Source organism: Eretmochelys imbricata, chromosome 27 (genome assembly GCF_965152235.1).
Source record: "Eretmochelys imbricata isolate rEreImb1 chromosome 27, rEreImb1.hap1, whole genome shotgun sequence".
NCBI classification, from domain to species: Eukaryota; Metazoa; Chordata; order Testudines; family Cheloniidae; genus Eretmochelys; species Eretmochelys imbricata.
The window spans coordinates 3,144,242-3,162,838 of record NC_135598.1 but is presented as its reverse complement, the minus strand read 5'-3'; the positions used below and the strand labels follow the sequence as shown (position 1 = coordinate 3,162,838).

Sequence of the window (18,597 nt, the reverse complement as noted above, 5' to 3'; positions counted from 1 at the left end):
AGAGGGCTAGGAACAAAGTTGTGGGGCCGGGGGGTGGGGGGGGGAATGACTGACAGCCCTGAACTATAGAATCATCCCTTACCTTAGGCCATGCAGTCTGATTGGCTGCCTGCTGACATCCCCAAGCCCTGCACTTTTTAATAGAAGCTTTTGGATGATCTACAGGGGGAAAGGCTTGGAGAGGTGCGTTTCTGACAAGAGAGAAAGTCATTCTGCACTTCAAGGGACTTTGTTTGACTGTTTGGGGTGGGGGGATACTTCATTTTTGCCCTTAATGTTTTTCTGAAAACTTCACTGAGGTTTTCCCTTGCACCAGTCTGGACTAATGGATTACCACCTGCTTGGATTAATTTTATCTTTTCTCTTCAGTGGCACAAAGGTCTTAGCCGGGTACCCAATTTGGTGGTAAGATTTCCCCCCCAGTTTTTATGATTAATTAATGAGTTCATTAATTATTAGAGATGGGGTTTGTGTGTGTGCATGTTCCTTCCTTCCCACCCTTAGTTCTTCTGAGCTAGGCACAATTGCGTGTTTGGTTCTAAACACAATTTCTGCAGCTTTGCCTGGTAATTCATTAAACATTTCAGGGTTATTTTTAAAGGACAATGTATAGGTTTATCCCTGAACTAATGAAGATTTCTCCAACCCCCTTAATTCTCCAATTTCAGCCATTGTAGTTGTGTTTAAAATAAATATACGAGGATGTATTTTTATTCACTGTGCAATATAATTTTCATCTGTCACAGGACTCTGGCTTTTGTTCGTAGGTAGATTTCTCCTCCCCTTCTTATTACATACTGCTCAATCCATTATTATTTTTTCATTCTATTTTCTTTTGGGCTGCTGCAGTTTTGGGTCTTCTTTCTCTCCTTTTGTTTTATTCAGTCATTCGTGTGAATTTAGTCCAGGAAATATGCAGAGGACACAAATGGCACCGTGAAAAATTTTTTATTGCAGATATGTTCCTTATTTTCTCTTACCAAAAAATAAAAGAAATCCGTTTTATTTTAGAATGTGGCTGATAATTGACCTGTATTATTCTACCTTTTAAAAATAAATACATTAACAAAATTTAATCAAAGGTTAGATCCCTCCTTGAAGAACAGAGATGCAAAACAAAACAATCATGAGTCACTTGGAGATAGAAGATGGTTAGTAGTATAGTACAATATTTCAGTCCATTTCTCAGTTTATCACATAGGATTTCTCATTGGAATGAGTCTCCTATGTCTGTATACAATGTAGGTAGGGGACTCTGTATGTATGGAGCCATGAGGCAGAAACTAGTTACGTCAAAATACTTTAATTATTTTTCCCCCTTCCAGAAAAGCTTTTTTTATTAATTAATCAAATCCCTTCTGTGCAGACTTGGAGATGCAAAGAAGTAGGCTGGAGTGAACTTGGAAATGGGCTGCCATGTCTGGGGAAAGGAAAAAGGGAGCAATAATTAAACAAATCTGTTAATTATCATGGTGACTAAGAATGAAAATTTCAAGTATTGCAGTCAAAGCATGTCTAATAATGTTACTATGAGTATATAATTTCTAATCCTTTAAAAGCTACACAGACTCCTTAAAATGGCTAAATCTCAGCATTTGCATTTTTTTTTTCTGCAAAATAAAATTTTCCACCCTGATCACGAATGCTGAACTTGAGGGCCTAAGCTGGGCGTAGGAGGTCCACCAAAATGAAGACCTTGTCAGATTCCTTTAGACCCTTCTCCTCCTCATTCAATTATCAAGACTGTGAAGCATTGCAGTGTGCGTCTGGAGAGGGGGGTGCCTGCTGGGGGGCACTGATCAGAGTGGCTGTATCTAAAGAGAAAAAAATGCCTTTGGAGCTGCACAGGATGATTGGACTTTGTTGTGCAGCCAACTGTTCGAGAATCCAATTGGGTTCGCACCCTGAATGAGAATCTGACATAACTCCGTGAGGGTTAAATGATTGAGTCAGGAGGCATCTGCTGAGACTTTCATACTGAGGAATGAAAATCCCCTGGAAGAGATAGATCTGTTTTCCTTCTCAAGTAGAGGGTTCTCCCTTAGAATGAGTCTTCTCCCTGTTGGCAGAGAAACACACCACAGAGAGTGCATTCCCCAGGCCCTTGGCACAAATAATACAAACAACGTGCATGTTTTCTGGTCACTTACACAAACATGTTGTGCTCGGCAAGCAGTGACAATGGGAGAGGAGAGGGTTAAATCAATCAATGTAGAACTAGCCTACAGTTCCAGTAATCTGTACCCTGCATAGTTTAGCAGAGCCCTGTTCCCTGGCAGTGCTCAGAGTGCTAAAGAAAGCTCTGCCATACAGATATGATGAGGTGACTGAGTCTTAAAATGGGGGAGGGGAGACAGAGAAAGTGGCTAAAGCTTTTGAGAGACTTTTTCCACGTTGAGTAGCCGCAGGCAATGAGTATCTGGAGCCAGGGCTCCCCGGCACTTTGAGAATTCTCACTGCTAAGATCATGCATTCCAAAGCAGAGGAAATAAATGAGGGTCCCAGTTCAGCAAGACACTTAACCACACTCTTAATGTTCAGCATGTCCTTAAGTCCCATTGAAGTCAAGTGCTTAAACGCTTTGTGGAACTGTGTCCTAATTTCCTGTGCAATAGCGCCTGCTCTGAGAAGCACCTTCAAAAGGCAGCTGCCTCATTTGAAGCACTTCCTCTAAAATACCCTCATGCAGTACCCAGTGACCTTTAACTACAGAGCAACCTCTGCGAGATGAATAATTGCTAGACCTTCAGGGAGACGCTTGATTTGGGTTTTACCGGCCCTCAAGGCTGAGGGTGTACTATGCTAGTGCAACCCCATTGGGCATTTTCCTAGCCCGTTTTGGAATCTTTGCCTCTAGACTACATTGGCAGTAGGCCAACCCCTCTGAAGTCAATGGGATTGAGCCAGTATAAATGGGGGCCAAACTGGATCCTATTGTGTGCACAGAGTGTGTCAATGTAAGCTAGGAAAATACAACAGGAAATGTGGAATAAGAAACAGTGAATAGTAGGCTGAATCCAAGGTCTCTAGAATAATTCTGATTCTTCTGTAACTCAACTAAAGGGTTCAGTTTAGGTTGGAAATAAACTGATATAATGTCTTCCAAACAAGGAATAAGAATTTAAAAAAAAAAATCCACTGAGGGACTCACATGTCCCAAAGTTTTGTAACACCTAGGCCTGGTGGTAGCAGCTGGATAGACATGATAGACAGGGTCTGTCCAGGTTTTCCCAAGATTGTCCCTTCTTTTAATGCATCTGTCCTGAGAAATCTGTAAGGGTGGTCAGTACACACTGCCAGCTGTCTAGTTTTGTGGGCTCAGGATCATCCTGGATGTCCTGGTTTTTTGTACCTCAGAGATGGCAACTCTAGATGTAGAAGATACCGCCCAGTATCTGGAGCTGTTACAGTTGAACGATGGAGTATTCCCAAAACCAGTCTATTGGGTCAATAAAGCACATACTAAAATTGAGTCCAGTATCCATGTCTGATGAATGAATCTTCAAACGCTTGATCCTATAGTTCTTACTACAGCAAATCTCCCCTTGCAGTTGATGGTCACTCTCTTGCACTAAGGGCTTCAGGACTGAACTGTTGGCCTCTCTTTCTAGAAATTAACATGAGAGACAGGGCAGGGAAACTGGGATGATTTTTCAGTCTGCAAAGTCAAACCCAGACCAAATGTTGGTTGGGATCCAGGTTCCATTTTATCTGTAGTTCTCTGGGATTGAGGTAAATGGTTCCAGCCCATATGCATATAACATGCATTTTATATATAAACCTTTCTGAAAAAGGCCCTGATTCACCAAGGTTCTTAAGCATGCATGAAACATTGGAGAGAATGGGAAATAAATGGGACTATGTTCATGCTAAAGTACCTTGCTGGGTCTCCTTCCCACCCACCCACAACAACCATTTAATAAAAAGAGACAGTCCTGCCCACAAAAGCTTACATTCTAAATAGACAAAACAAATTGGCTGAAAGAATAATTAGAAACAGAATAACAAAACACCTAGATCATGTTCTGATGGGAACTTTAAAGGAAAATTGTGTCTCACTAATCTCTTATAATTCTTTGAACATGTCAATAAAATAGTGGAAAAAGGAGAACCCATTGGAGTTTACCAGTTGAATTTCTTTAGACTTCCAAAAGGCATTCAACTAGGTCCTACAAAAAAGGCTACTAAAGACGCTAAGTAGTTATAGCATGAGAGGCAAAGTATTATCATGGATCAAAAAATGGCCAGAGACAGAAAACAAAGAGTAGGATGAAATGGTTAATTTTCAGCATGGAAGAAGTTAACAATGGGGGTCTCAAGCTTCCATACTAGTTCCTGTGTTGTTTAATACATTGATTAAAAATCTGGAAAGAGGATTGAGCTGGAAGAGGGCAAAATTTGCAGATGATTTGAAGTTATTTAGGTTAGTCACCACCAGAGAGGAGTGTAAGGAACTGCAGAGAAACTGGACCATGCTTGGTGAATGGGCGACATCTTGGCAAATGAAAGTCAGTGTTGATAAATGCAGATTAATGCATGCTGGAGGGAAAAATAATCTACTCACATATTTTACAGAGTTATAAATTAAGTGTATCAACTCAAGAAAGAGACTTAGGTATCATTGTAGGCAGCTCAGTGAAACCTGTGCTCAATGTGCCGTTGTGGTCAAAAATACAAACGAGATGTTAGGATGCATAAGGAATGAGATGGAGAATAATACAGAATATTTTAAATCCTATAAAGCAATGTTGCTTTGAACTGTGTGCAGCCCAGGATCTCCAAAAGGCTATTGCAGAATTAAAGGGGATTCAAAGACGAGTGATGAGATGATGAAGAGCCAGGAAAAACTTTTATATGACGAGAGATTGAAACAATTAGGATTGTTGCCTTAGAAAGGGAACCAAATAAGATATAAAAAATATATAAAATACTGAAGGGTCTAGAGAAGATAGATCAGGATGTTCTGCTGTCCTTGTTTCATAACACAAGAGCAAGGGACATACTGTGAAATTAAAAGGTTGATTAAAATTAAATTAAATTAAAAGAGCCACAGCTGCTGGCTTTACTGACACAAACAAGCACCCACTCTCCGGCCGCTCCACCTAGCCCTGCGAGAGCACTCCAGGAGAGGGAGCCTCCTTTACTACCAGCTTGGTTCTATTGCAGAGCCTGTCAGCAGGCTGTCAGAAGCAGACCGACTCCTCAGCTGAGCTGATATGGAATCACTGAGGGAGTGACATAGGGAATCCCACAATGGTGCTTAGAGTACGGCTACCCTTGGAGCTGGGGGGGTGATTCTCAGTGCGAGGAGACATACTCACACTGGTCTAGGCGAGCCAGTGAGCTAAAATCAGAATGTAGGTGGAGGAAGGAGCTAGTTGCCACAAGTGCTTATGTAACGCCGACAGACCCCGGTCACTGGTGGGCAGGACTGAACCAGGGACCTCGGGAGCTTAGTGCATGAGCTAAAAGCCATCTAGCTGTTAGCTAAGGTTGTGGAGCAGACTTATTTTATCTCTCTCTGTAAGTGGTCTTGGTGCCACTAGATGGGACAGAGCACCACAGCCAGGAGGTGTGGGGGTTACACTGACCCATCCGAGACCCTCGGCATGTACTTGGACTTGTACTCAGTGCAAATGTGCCCTTCCAGTTCTGTAAGTCTGGCCAAGCTACGGAAAGATTTCATGCACATTTGCAAAAGTAGACACTGATGTTGGGTACCTGATCTTCATGGGTGCTGAGCCCCGGCAGCTCTTCCCAAAATCAGGTGGAGCTGTGGATGCTCAGTCCTCTGAAAATCAGGCCCAAGTTATCTCAAGTTGGGCTCCCAAAAATCAGGAACCACTTCTGAAACTGTTGCCTTAATGTGTTAACGGACTGGCAGATTCTCCAATATCTATATCACCGACTCTCAGCTAGTATAGGTCTTTTTCCCCCTCTAGTGGCTAGTCCACATATAAGGACAAGAGCCTACTTCAGGAGCCAGCTACAGGTATTAAGCCTTCATTTCAAGTAAGGCACTTGCTCTTAGCTCTGAAGGTCTCTGGTTGAAGCCCTGTTATAGGGTTACGATGATGTAAAAAAGCAGAATGTCTATCAAAATTATACGATTTTTATAACTGATATTCCATTAACATACTCCAATGGCTGCAACTAGATTATGCTCAGTGTTAATTCCCTGCTTTATGGCTTATTAAGCAGTTCAGTGATGAATATTCATTCCTACTGGTGACAGTTCCTTGGCTGTGGTGAACTGAGTGGGGCCGGCCTCAGGATAGTATTTAGTGGACAGGCCTGGAAATATGCTGGCAGTCTATTTTCCTTGTTGTTGCTACCACCATCTGTGCAGTCCCCATCCTGTGGTTAAACAGAAGGCTCCAGAGCGGTCAGGCCTTGACCCGTCCCAAAGCTAACCACTTAACTGGTCTTGAGGTTCCAGAGCTGTATTGCAACATACAAACTACGACCTGAAAACAGTGTTATGTTTGCAAAGTCAAGCACCCAGAATTTAGAACTGCCAGACTTACAGTTCCCAGGGCCACCATAATTCATCCCTCTTGTGCGTACACTTTATGAGAGTCTTTAATTAGAGGATCACCTGCTGCTTTTCCCACAGTACACCTGCCTCAGTCAGTGCTCAGGAGGGAAGGTGCCCATTAATTGGGGAGCTAGTCGATATTTCTTTTTAGCTCATTCAATCAGTGTGTGGCCTTATTTACTGTCCATCATGCAAACCCTGCTCTGCATACGAAGTCATTCCCTCCTCAGGGGTTTTCTGTAGTGCCATCACCATCCCACTGGAGAGCGGTGAGAAGGTACCATTGTCCTCTTCGCACAGGAGGAACTGAGGCATAGTGAGCTAGATTCCCACAAGGACTAAGGCACCCAACTGCCACTTTAGGTGCATAAATCCCAGAATCAGGCCCCACTGGGAATTCCAAAACTCCTGCATAGCTGCTGCCGAATCCTGTGAGCATCTAAACTCACTCAGAGCCTATATTTTTGCAGTAAAAGCTTCCTGCACACCTAAGTTGCTGTCCCTGGTTATGCACAATACTGCTCCTCACCAGACATCCAGACGCCCAAGCCCCAGAGCGATGCACGAATGGGGGAGGATAGGATCTATCCACTAAGCATGCTCAGAGCTCACCTGCTGGATCACCCCCGATAGGGAAGCTTACATATGGCAGCAGCAGACACCTGGGAAGTGGGAGACCTCTGGCTCAAGTCCCCCCTCTACCTGAAGTGGAGAAATTATTTGAAGCAGGGCCCCCATCTCTCAGGTGAGTGTCCTAATCACTGAGCTATGGGAAAGTCTGATATGGGGCTGCCTCAATCTCTCCTGTTGAAGCTGTTCCATTATGGAGAACTAGTGGCCTGTGATGTGCAGGAGGTCGGACTAGATGATCACGATGGTCCGTTCTGGCCTTAAAGCCTCTGAGTCTCTGACAGCGTCATTGAGGGAGCGTGAGGGGGAGTGCAAGCATGGGGGACTATGGTTAGAGCATTCAGAGCCCTCTTCAAATCCTTTCTCCCGATCAGCTGGTGCAGGGAGTTGAACCGGAGTTTCCCACATCCCAGGTGAGTACTCCAGCCATTGGGCTAAAAGCTAGGAGGGATGGTTTGCAGCTCAGAATCGCAAGCAGAGAGGGGCAGTGCTGAGGATGTACCCTGCCTGTGGGCATCTCCCAATGGCTAGCTTAGGCAGCTCCCTACATACATGCTGGCTTTTGTGAATCGCTGTCTACAGTATTAATTTGATAGGGAGCCTGGCAGCAAACACAGGCTTTGTGACTCACCGTGATTTTCTAGTTGCCTAAAAGTTACAGACATTAAGGCCAAAACTGTCAAGTGTCCACTAACTTCAGCCAAACTTGAGATACCACGGACTTGAGTTTTTAGAGCACCTTGCATTATATAGCACTTCCTATGTTCAAAGCACAGCTCTCAGTGAACATCTCTGGCAGCTGTGGTGCTCAGCACGTCTGCAAATCTGTGTAGCTCAGTGTGCGGCTGCTGGAGCCAGAAGTCGGGGCCACCTGGGAAAAGTTTGCTGCAAGTGACTTGGCCAGCACCACACAGGGCCTCTGTGGTAGCAGCAGGGACAGGCTCCACGTCTCCAAGGTGTTAGTCAGCTGCCCGAACCACAAGACGTTCCTTACTCCTCTGGTAATCCCCTGCTTCATTCACTCCGCTCCTTCCAACTTCTACAACAAACGAGGCAGGATCCTACAGACAAGAGCCTCCTTCACTACACAGCCCTGATTCATTCCCAGAGCACCCAACTGCTGCTTTAGGCATCTAAATCCCAGAATCAGGCCCCACTGGGATTTCCAAAACCCACACTCAGTCGCTGCTGAACCCTGTAGTTGGCTAAACCTGCTCGGTGCCTGCTTTTTTACAGTGAAAGTTCCCTGCATGCCTCTTTCTGCCTCTGGCACCCCATACAAGGCCCGTGGACACCAAAGGCCCAGAGCGATGTGTGAAGTGGGGGACGATAGGCATTCCTTCGCCTAACTCACTTGCAGGGCCCAATCCAAGACACATGCTCAGAGCTCACCTCCTGGCTTAGCCCCTATAGGCAAGAGTACATGCCACAGCAGTGGCCCTCCCTCCTGTCAGCCCAGGGGTTAGGGTGATGTCAAGAACTGTGGGTCTTGCCCCAGAGCCACAGGGCTGTGAGGAGCTAGTAAGCTCAAACCAGCCACTGTGACCCAGTGACCTGCTAACAATCGCTAGGGCGGAAGCTGAACCCCAGCTGAGCACTCCAGTGCTGGAACTTGACTGAAAGGATGCAGGGGGGTCTGACTGGTTCACAGCTTCTCTGTAAACCCAGCACAGGACCAGGAAGTTGTCCAGGGAACTGGGACCACGCTGCTCCTGTGGCTTGACTCCTCCTGTCCAACTTGTGGTTCCAATCTCTGGTTTGACTCCTGCCTCTGACCTTTTGGTCTCCTGACCCAGCTCGACTCTGGTCACCAGTCGGTGGTTCTGGTCTCAGTTTGTCTCCCCCTTCTGATCTGGTAACCTGACCCAGCTGACTCTTGACTCTTGTCCTGTGACTGCAGAGCCTAGCTCTGACTGCTAGGGCTGGCTGCCTATGACCTGGCCATGAAAGGTACTCACCTGGGAGGTGGGAGACCCCTGGCTCAAGTTCCCCTCTGCCTGAAAGGGAGAAAGGCTTTGAACAGAGACCTCCCACTTCTCCCATGAGTGCCCTAGCCACTGAGCTGTGGGATAGTCTGATGCAGGGCTCCTTTCAGCTCTCCTGCTGAAGCTATTCCAGTGTGAATAACCAAGGGAAGAACAATTGACAGAGTGTGAGCATAACACTCTCCAGCCTGGTGGTCAGAGCATGCACCTGGGAGGTGAGAGACATGGGATTGCTCCCCTGCTCCGATCATGTGGATGATTTATTCACAGTGGAACAGATTCAACAGGAGAGACTAAGGAGCCCCACCCAGAACACTCTGGAGCCCAGTGGAGAGGGCGCTCACCTGAGAGGGCAAACCCCTGCTCAAAGCCTTTCACCTCCTCCCCAGTTACTCCTAAGGGCATTCTGTGCCAAAAAATAGAAGATTCTAAGCACAATATTTTAAAATTCTGCAAAATTTATTTGTCAAAATAGCACTACATAATCACACCAGTTTCAATTATTTTGGTAATTTATTTCAAAATACCTGTCAGCAAGTATGACTGTAACAATACAGGTTTCAGAGTAACAGCCGTGTTAGTCTGTATTCGCAAAAAGAAAAGGAGTACTTGTGGCACCTTAGAGACTAACCAATTTATTTGAGCATGAGCTTTCGTGAGCTCGTAGCTCACGAAAGCTCATGCTCAAATAAATTGGTTAGTCTCTAAGGTGCCACAAGTACTCCTTTTCTTTTTGTAACAATACAGACACACACAAAAATTCCCCCAGGAGCAGAGAGTTAAAGAAACCCCTATGACAACCCAGTTCCTGTTTCTCTGCCCCCTTCCCCCACCCCAGAGCCCAGCTGGGGGGCCAGAGACTCACAACCCCTCTCCCCAGATAGCCCACCTCCAGCCCCCCCCAGCCAATACACCCAAAGCCCTCCTCCCCGGAGCCCAACCACAGGGCCCCCTCCAGCCCAGATACCCGCAGCCCCTCCCTCCCCAGAGCCCAGGGATCCAGAGGGAGAAAGAGCCTGATGCTGGGTCCCAGGCTTGCATGGGGTTTCCTGCCTGCTGCCCTCTCCTTCCCTCAGGGCATGGAGCCCGCTAGCCCCCTTTCCCGCCCCCCCAAGCAGTGTCTTCTATGTGCAAGCGGGGCTCTGCAGGGTCCAGTGGCCCCTAGTGGCGGCTAGCAGCATTGCAGCCCACTTCTGGGGGGGGGAAATTATGCATGCACAACATTAATTTCTGAAAAATTCTGCATGGCACAGTGGTGCAGAATTCCCCCAGGAGTACCCAGTGAGTACCTAACACTGGGCTATCGGCTAGGAAGGAGGTGTCTTTCTTCTCCCCTGTATCTTGTCAACAGTGTAGTTCCTGATGCCAGGGGACGGTTCACAGGTGGGAAGCCCAAGCAGAGGGAGGCAGCCTGGACTTCCAGATCTTTCTCTGTGAGAGGAGTGGGGCTTGACATCTCCCATTGGCTAGCGTAGGCAGGGAGCTGCCTAGCGTGCTGGCCTTTGTGGATCCCATTCTGAGGCACTTCTCTTCCCGTTCCTTGGACAGGGAGCTGGGACACCTAACTTGGTTCTGGGAATCCCTGTGATTTTTCTAGATGCCTAAAAGTTAGTTGTGGTGACATTCAGTGTCACTTCTCCAATGTTCCTTTGTGAATCTAGCCCTGAGAGCCTAAATCCCATTGGCTAAGTCCCTTGTGCAAATGAGATTGAGGCTCCTGGAGCAGTCAGGCAGTGCACCGCTTAGCACAACTGGATACCTTGAAAAGCTGGGCCTGGATACTAGCTTCTAGCCACTGAAAGTAAGGGCTAAAGTTGTCCTCCATTTTGCTGGTGCATCTTTGGTTATGGATGCAAATCAGGTCGGTAAAAGCACTTGGCTAGATCCACAAAGGCACCTTAGACTCAGTCTTGCAACACCTAACATTTAGGCACCCTGCCAACTAGCAGACTCCACAGCCCTGAGGTTGGCACCCAGGCTCCCTGTATGATGCAGAATGGCCCAGAAAGGGAAAGGATTAAAACTTTCTAAATTCCCTGCTTCCTTAACCTGCCCTCTCCTCCCAACAATGAGAGTCCCTCATTCAATTAGGGGACAGAAACAGTGCCATGAAACATATAGTGAGTATCAAATCCTTATATTGAACTGTTGGGATCATTCTGTGAAGCTAAAATCTCAACTTTACTATAGTTAGCTAACCAAAGAGAGGAAGCCGTGATCTGCTCTCAGAGAGAGGTGGGGTTTGTCAAACTATCCGGCCTGCGTATAAACCCCAAACACCTGCCTAGCACTTCGTGTTCAAAGCATTTTACGAATACTGGGCCTTCACCTTACTTCTGGGAGAAATGGTAGCATTTTACAGTGGAGGAAATTGCAGCAGAGAGATGAAGTGACTCACATAGGGCCACATGCCATGTCAGAACCCAGATGAGAACTTAGAAACTAACTTTTATTAGTCACAGAGGAACCCCATTTTTCAAAGGTGGCCTCTCATTTTCCAGTGTGTTTTGACTAGAGGTGTAATGCAGGTAGGTGGACTTTCAGGTCTGCACTCTGCAATTTGCTTTGGGGGTGTGGTGAGGCAGTGTTGCCTAGTGGACTGGGCACTGCAGTGGGGCTTGGGAGATCTGGGCTCTGTACCCTGCTCTGCTATCTACTTGCTGTATAATGTTGGACAAGTCACTTCACCTCTATGTGCCTCGGTTTCCCCTCCCACCCTTTATCTGCTTTGGCTATGTCAGTTGTAAGCTCCTTATGGAGAGGCTATTTCCTGTCTTGCATGTGTAGAGCCCTACGGAGTCCGGATCTCAGTCAGAGCCTCTAGCTGCTACTGGAATACAAATAATCAATAACAATAAGAAATCCTAGAATCCTAGAATCATAGAATATCAGGGTTGGAAGGGACCTCAGGAGGTCATCTAGTCCAACCCCCTGCTCAAAGCAGGACCAATCCCCAATTAAATCATCCCAGCCAGGGCTTTCTCAAGCCTGACCTTATAAACTTCTAAGGAAGGAGATTCCACCACCTCCCTAGATAATGCATTCCAGTGCTTCACCACCCTCCTAGTGAAAAAGTTGTTCCTTATATCCAACCTAAACCTCCCCCACTGCAACTTGAGACCATTACTCCTTGTTCTGTCATCTATTATCACTGAGAACAGTCTAGATCCATCCTCTTTGGAACCCCCTTTCAGGTACTTGAAAGCAGCTATCAAATCCCCCCTCATTCTTCTCTTCCACGGACTAAACAATCCCAGTTCCCTCAGCCTCTCCTCATAAGTCACGTGTTCTAGTCCCCTAATCATTTTTGTTGCCCTCTGCTGGACGCTTTCCAATTTTTCCACATCCTTCTTGTAGTGTGGGGCCCAAAACTGGACACAGTACTCCAGATGAGGCCTCACCAATGTCGAATTGAGGGGAACGATCACGTCCCTCGATCTGCTGGCAACGCCCCTACTTATACAGCCCAAAATGCCATTGGCCTTCTTGGCAACAAGGGCACACTGCTGACTCATATCCAGCTTCTCGTCCACTGTAACCCCTAGGTCCTTTTCTGCAGAACTGCTGCCGAGCCACTCGGTCCCTAGTCTGTAGCAATGCATTGGATTCTTCCGTCAGAAGTGCAGGACTCTGCACTTGTCCTTGTTGAACCTCATCAGATTTCTTTTGGCCCAATCCTCTAATTTGTCTAGGTCCCTCTGTATCCTATCCCTACCCTCCAGCGTATCTACCTCTCCTCCCAGTTTAGTGTCATCTGCAAACTTGCCGAGGGTGCAATCCATGCCATCCTCCAGATCATTAATGAAGATATTGAACAAATCCGGCCCGAGGACTGACCCTTGGGGCACTCCACTTGATACCGGCTGCCAACTAGACATGGAGCCATTGATCACTACCCATTGAGCCCAACAATCTAGCCAGCTTTCTCTCCACCTTATAGTCCATTCAGCCAGCTCATACTTCTTTAACTTGCTGGCAAGAATACTGTGGGAGACTGTGTCAAATGCTTTGCTAAAGTGTGAACAAATTTTACCCAGAATTGGGAAAGCTTGAAAACGTACCCTCTTTTAGAATCCAGGGATTAATTTGTCTAAGGCCAAGACCTGCTCTCTGCTAAAGACACGCAACTTCCATGGCTCTTAACTGAAAGTGCTGGAAGAAATATTTGCCCTGCACAATTCTGCTAGGAGTCTGAAGGGGAGCATAGCTGCAGGGGTAGTTCACACATCTTTATCAAACACACACAGGGGCCAGAGTCTCTGGTGTTTTGCCCCTGTGGAGTCAAAGTGCAAAGTGGCTGTGAAATGACTCTACAGGTTGCAGAGCAAAAGAGCCTCTGTCCCAAGTTATCAATTCATGCTCCACTAATCCCAGAGGCAGGAAGGAAATGGCGAGAGATCCCAGCGCTGCATACGTTGTGGCCAACTACCGTAATTACAGGCAGGTCATGGATTCTCCTGCATTCCCTCTTTGCGGCTCCTCATCCCTAGTGCCATGGTGAGGGCTGCATGATGCCTGTAGATAGGTTTCAGAGGGTCTTCTGTATTTTTCACTCCATGCATCTGATGAAGTGGGTTTTAGCCCACAAAAGCTTGTGCCCAAATAATTTGTCAGTCTCTAAGGTGCCACAAGGACTCCTCATTGTTTTTCATGCCTGTAGAGTGTCTGGGGGTGGGCAGGCATGCTCAGGCAAGATTCAGTGTAACTATACACTCTCCTTCCCCCTGCACTTCAGCCTCACACTCTGCTGAAGAACAGGCTAAAGGGTAGGCTTTCCAGAAGCGTTACCCAGAGTTAATCCTCGGGGCTACTGTATGTAACCCCCTGATAAAAGAATGGCAAGAGTCCCCAGCCAATTTCAGAGAGCACCAGGCACTCTCCTAGTAAAACAACCATTAAAGCACAGAAGACAACCTGCAAACAGCACCAAATAGTGTAACTAATGTTTGGAATAGTAGGACCCAAACTTGTGAACAAAATGGATGAGACAGTAGATCTCCTGGTGTTCCTTACACAGACTCTCTCCCCTTTTGGTTTCACAAAAGCAAGCAAGCAAGGTTTCAACATGACATTTTCTATGCTGTAACACACATCAAAACACATTCCCTCTCTGAGGTGATTTCTCCCTGTGTCCATAGTGTAAGATGTGTGCCACGTGGGCTCTTCCAAGCAAGCGTGAGCCATGGCAGGACTCAGTCCTTTCCAACAGTTCAGAGCCCAGCCAGCAAGCACATAGTCTGGGGATGGCCACAGCCAGCAGCATGCCCGCCCTGGGGTTCACAGATGACTGGTCCTTTCAGTTGCTGATGAAACAGAATCTATAGCCTGTACCCAAAGTGGCACTGGGATTGCAAGCAGCATATAAAATATCTATGTCCAGAATCTCTGTAAGGCTCTCAGCCAAGTCAGGCAAGAATTCACAAAGCCTGGGGAGTCTCTAAGTGCTGCTCCAGTCTCTCTCGCTGAGATACAAACCCAGGTGAGAGCAGTTAGCTGATAGCTTAGTATAAGTTCCACAAGCTCTGTAGCCTCTAGATCCATAAAACTCACCATTATCCTAGTGGAGAGCATCCCAAGCAAGTAATGCTGGAATCGCTCACTGATTTGTATCCAAGTGGTGCAGGGACTGTGACACAGCCCTGGCAGCAGACCACCTCTTAGCCCTGTCAATCAGCCACCGAGGCCACAGAGGCGTCTGTAAATCCTTTCCCCCTTGCTTTCTGATTGACTCAGCTCTCCGAGGCGAAAGGGTGGGATCTGCCAAGTGGGTTGCCCACAATGAAAACTTCCTACACAGCCTCAGAAACAACTGAGCCCATCACGTGACTGTCACACCCTGTTCTGGAAGTCTCTGGGCCCTTCTAGCTGAGTTTCCTGCCCTGCTCTCTTCTGCACCAACCTGAGCAGGGACACAGCATATCCAGCTAAGATCCACATCACGAACAAGGTCAGCTCCCAGACTGCTGCGCTGGGCATCACAGCATGGGGAGTAGATGGCCAGCCCTTTCTGGAGAAAGAGGTGGTTAGGGACTATTTAGAAAAGCTGGACGTGCACAAGTCCATGGGGCCGGACGAGTTGCATCCGAGAGTGCTAAAGGAACTGGCGGCTGTGATTGCAGAGCCATTGGCCATTATCTTTGAAAACTCGTGGCGAACGGGGGAAGTCCCGGATGACTGGAAAAAGGCTAATGTAGTGCCCATCTTTAAAAAAGGGAAGAAGGAGGATCCTGGGAACTACAGGCCAGTCAGCCTCACCTCAGTCCCCGGAAAAATCATGGAGCAGGTCCTCAAAGAATCAATCCTGAAGCACTTACATGAGAGGAAAGTGATCAGGAACAGTCAGCATGGATTCACCAAGGGAAGGTCATGCCTGACTAATCTAATCGCCTTCTATGATGAGATTACTGGTTCTGTGGATGAAGGGGAAGCAGTGGATGTATTGTATCTTGACTTTAGCAAAGCTTTTGACACTGTCTCCCACAGTATTCTTGTCAGCAAGTTAAAGAAGTACGGGCTGGATGAATGCACTATAAGGTGGGTAGAAAGTTGGCTAGATTGTCGGGCTCAACGGGTAGTGATCAATGGCTCCATGTCTAGTTGGCAGCCGGTGTCAAGTGGAGTGCCTCAGGGGTCGGTCCTGGGGCCGGTTTTGTGCAATATCTTCATAAATGATCTGGAAGATGGTGTGGATTGCACTCTCAGCAAATTTGCGGATGATACTAAACTGGGAGGAGTGGTAGATACGCTGGAGGGCAGGGATAGGATACAGAGGGACCTAGACAAATTGGAGGATTGGGCCAAAAGAAATCTGATGAGGTTCAATAAGGATAAGTGCAGGGTCCTGCACTTAGGACGGAAGAACCCAATGCACAGCTACAGACTAGGGACCGAATGGCTAGGCAGCAGTTCTGCGGAAAAGGACCTAGGGGTGACAGTGGACGAGAAGCTGGATATGAGTCAGCAGTGTGCCCTTGTTGCCAAGAAGGCCAATGGCATTTTGGGATGTATAAGTAGGGGCATAGCGAGCAGATCGAGGGACGTGATCGTCCCCCTCTATTCGACATTGGTGAGGCCTCATCTGGAGTACTGTGTCCAGTTTTGGGCCCCACACTACAAGAAGGATGTGGATAAATTGGAAAGAGTCCAGCGAAGGGCAACAAAAATGATTAGGGGTCTGGAACACATGACTTATGAGTAGAGGCTGAGGGAACTGGGATTGTTTAGACTGCGGAAGAGAAGAATGAGGGGGGATTTGATAGCTGCTTTCAACTACCTGAGAGGTGGTTCCAGAGAGGATGGTTCTAGACTATTCTCAGTGGTGGAAGAGGACAGGACAAGGAGTAATGGTCTCAAGTTGCAGTGGGGGAGGTTTAGGTTGGATATTAGGAAAAACTTTTTCACTAGGAGGGTGGTGAAACACTGGAATGCGTTGCCTAGGGAGGTGGTGGAATCTCCTTCCTTAGAAGTTTTTAAGGTCAGGCTTGACAAAGCCCTGGCTGGGATGATTTAATTGGGTATGGGTCCTGCTTTTGAGCAGGGGGTTGGACTAGATGACCTCCTGAGGTCCCTTCCAACCCTGATATTCTATGATTCTATGATCTCCTCCCCACAGCTTCTCTCCCCCTCCCTGGGAGAAACAAGATCAAATGCTGCAGTATGAAGCATGTGGGTTACATGCACCTCTGCTAGGAGTGGAAGCAGGTGCCTGACTTACACATGTAAAATACTTGAAAGTGTGAATATGAATTAATTTTGCAGGAGACTGAGCAAGATACAGGCCTCTGCAGGAGTTCACTGGAGCTGTTAGGATGGGTCTATATGTGATGGGAATGGGTTATCTAGGGAGGTGGTGGAATCTCCTTCCTTAGAGGTTTTTAAGGTCAGGCTTGACAAATCCCTGGCTGGGATGATTTAGTTGGGGATTGGTCCTGCTTTGAGCAGCGGGTTGGACTAGATGACCTCCTGAGGTCCCTTCCAACCCTGATATTCTATGATTCTATGATCAAGTAGGAAAGACAGGGGGACCTGTACTGATCTGGTCAGGGCTTCCAAAGCTCACACATACCCTGGCATATTACAAACAGATACCTGGCACCGCTCTACGTGGGAGCTGGGTTGATGGCAGATGCCGTAATGAGTTTTTAGTCCCTGTCTTCCTGGGATTTCCAAGCTTTCTCCTTGTATCATTGTTCCATTCTCCCCACCATCCTTCTTGGGGTCACAAAATGGTCCCAACAGACATCAGTGGATTTTTTACAAAATCTGGTCTGGAGTCACGGCTACCATTGTCTGATCCAACAGCCACAAACAGGTTCCTCAGGGTGGAGAATTTTTTCCAGGATCTTAGCATCTGAATGAGTTTATCATACAACGCAGAACAAATGTCATTCACATGTTCTCTGATAGTGTCTGTATGTATTCAAACCACTGAGAAAAGCCAAACTCTTTCATCCTACTGAGAACTTTTTCCAGCAGACTCTTTCTTGCTGATAAATAGCCAATTCTGCTTGCCATAGCAATGTGACTGAGGCAAAATTGTGTAACTATATACAACCTGCCCTGCTCCCAAAAAATATTTGGATGAAATGAAAAACAAGGACGTCTCAGGGCCCCTGAAAAAACTTCCTGCCATCAGACTGGCAGATGGGGGGACGATGTGATATGTGCTCAAATTCTACTGCAGGTGAAAACTGGGCAAATAGCTGACAGGCAAACTCAGGCCCATTATGTGTAATAACAGTGTCTGGCTTCCATGCCAGCAAACTGAGCTTTGCAGCGTTCGGTGAGAGAGGCTGGCTAGCTTGCCCCATAGTTGATCAGGTATTTCAAGCATCATGAGTGGTTCCCTTTGTTGATTTGCTAGGAATTTGTTGTGTATGCTGCACTTTCTTATGAAGTCTTAGACTTCACTGCTCATGTTTGGTCAAAACAGGACACCTTGGACCTTGCTTCAGCACCAGTCTGGCTTGAGTATTTTCAGGTTAGCATTTCCAGAAACGTGATCTGGAAGAAAATATAAAACCTCTGCTGGTAAACTCTGCTGATGAAATGAATTGGAGGAGTCTTTGATTTTATGACCTTACTGCTTGAAAAGAGAACACCATTTTGCACAGCCAGTTTTCTGTATGTCTAACATTAATGAATAATAAGTGGCTCCTCTTCCTTCCTGTCTGGCTTTCATGACATAATGACTGTTCTGGATGCTTGAAGGACCATTTCTGTTCGGGTAGGTCTCTGTATCTGCAGCAGGCACCTGTCACATAAAGGGAATTCTGCTTGTCAAATTCCTGATGAAACTTCTCCTCCTGGCACATGCGAGGATTCCATCATCAAGGGCCCCTGCAGTCACTGCTGCTCTGGGCAAAGTCTGCAGTGAACATCAGTGACCCTTGTTGGCATTGTGCAGCCAAGCAATATTTTTTATTTTTAACATCCTTTGAAGAC

At 46.8% G+C, this 18,597-nt stretch overlaps 1 protein-coding gene across 1 annotated transcript in view; it reads left to right on the top strand.

Moving 5' to 3' along the window:
- The first annotated feature begins 325 nt into the window (after positions 1-325).
- WNT3 (Wnt family member 3) overlaps positions 326-18,597 on the top strand; it is an 85,812-nt gene continuing 67,540 nt past the window's right edge. The window contains exon 1 of the mRNA XM_077806216.1: positions 326-405. Within this exon, the coding sequence (XP_077662342.1) occupies positions 326-405 (80 nt within the window). The remainder of the gene's footprint in view (positions 406-18,597) is intronic.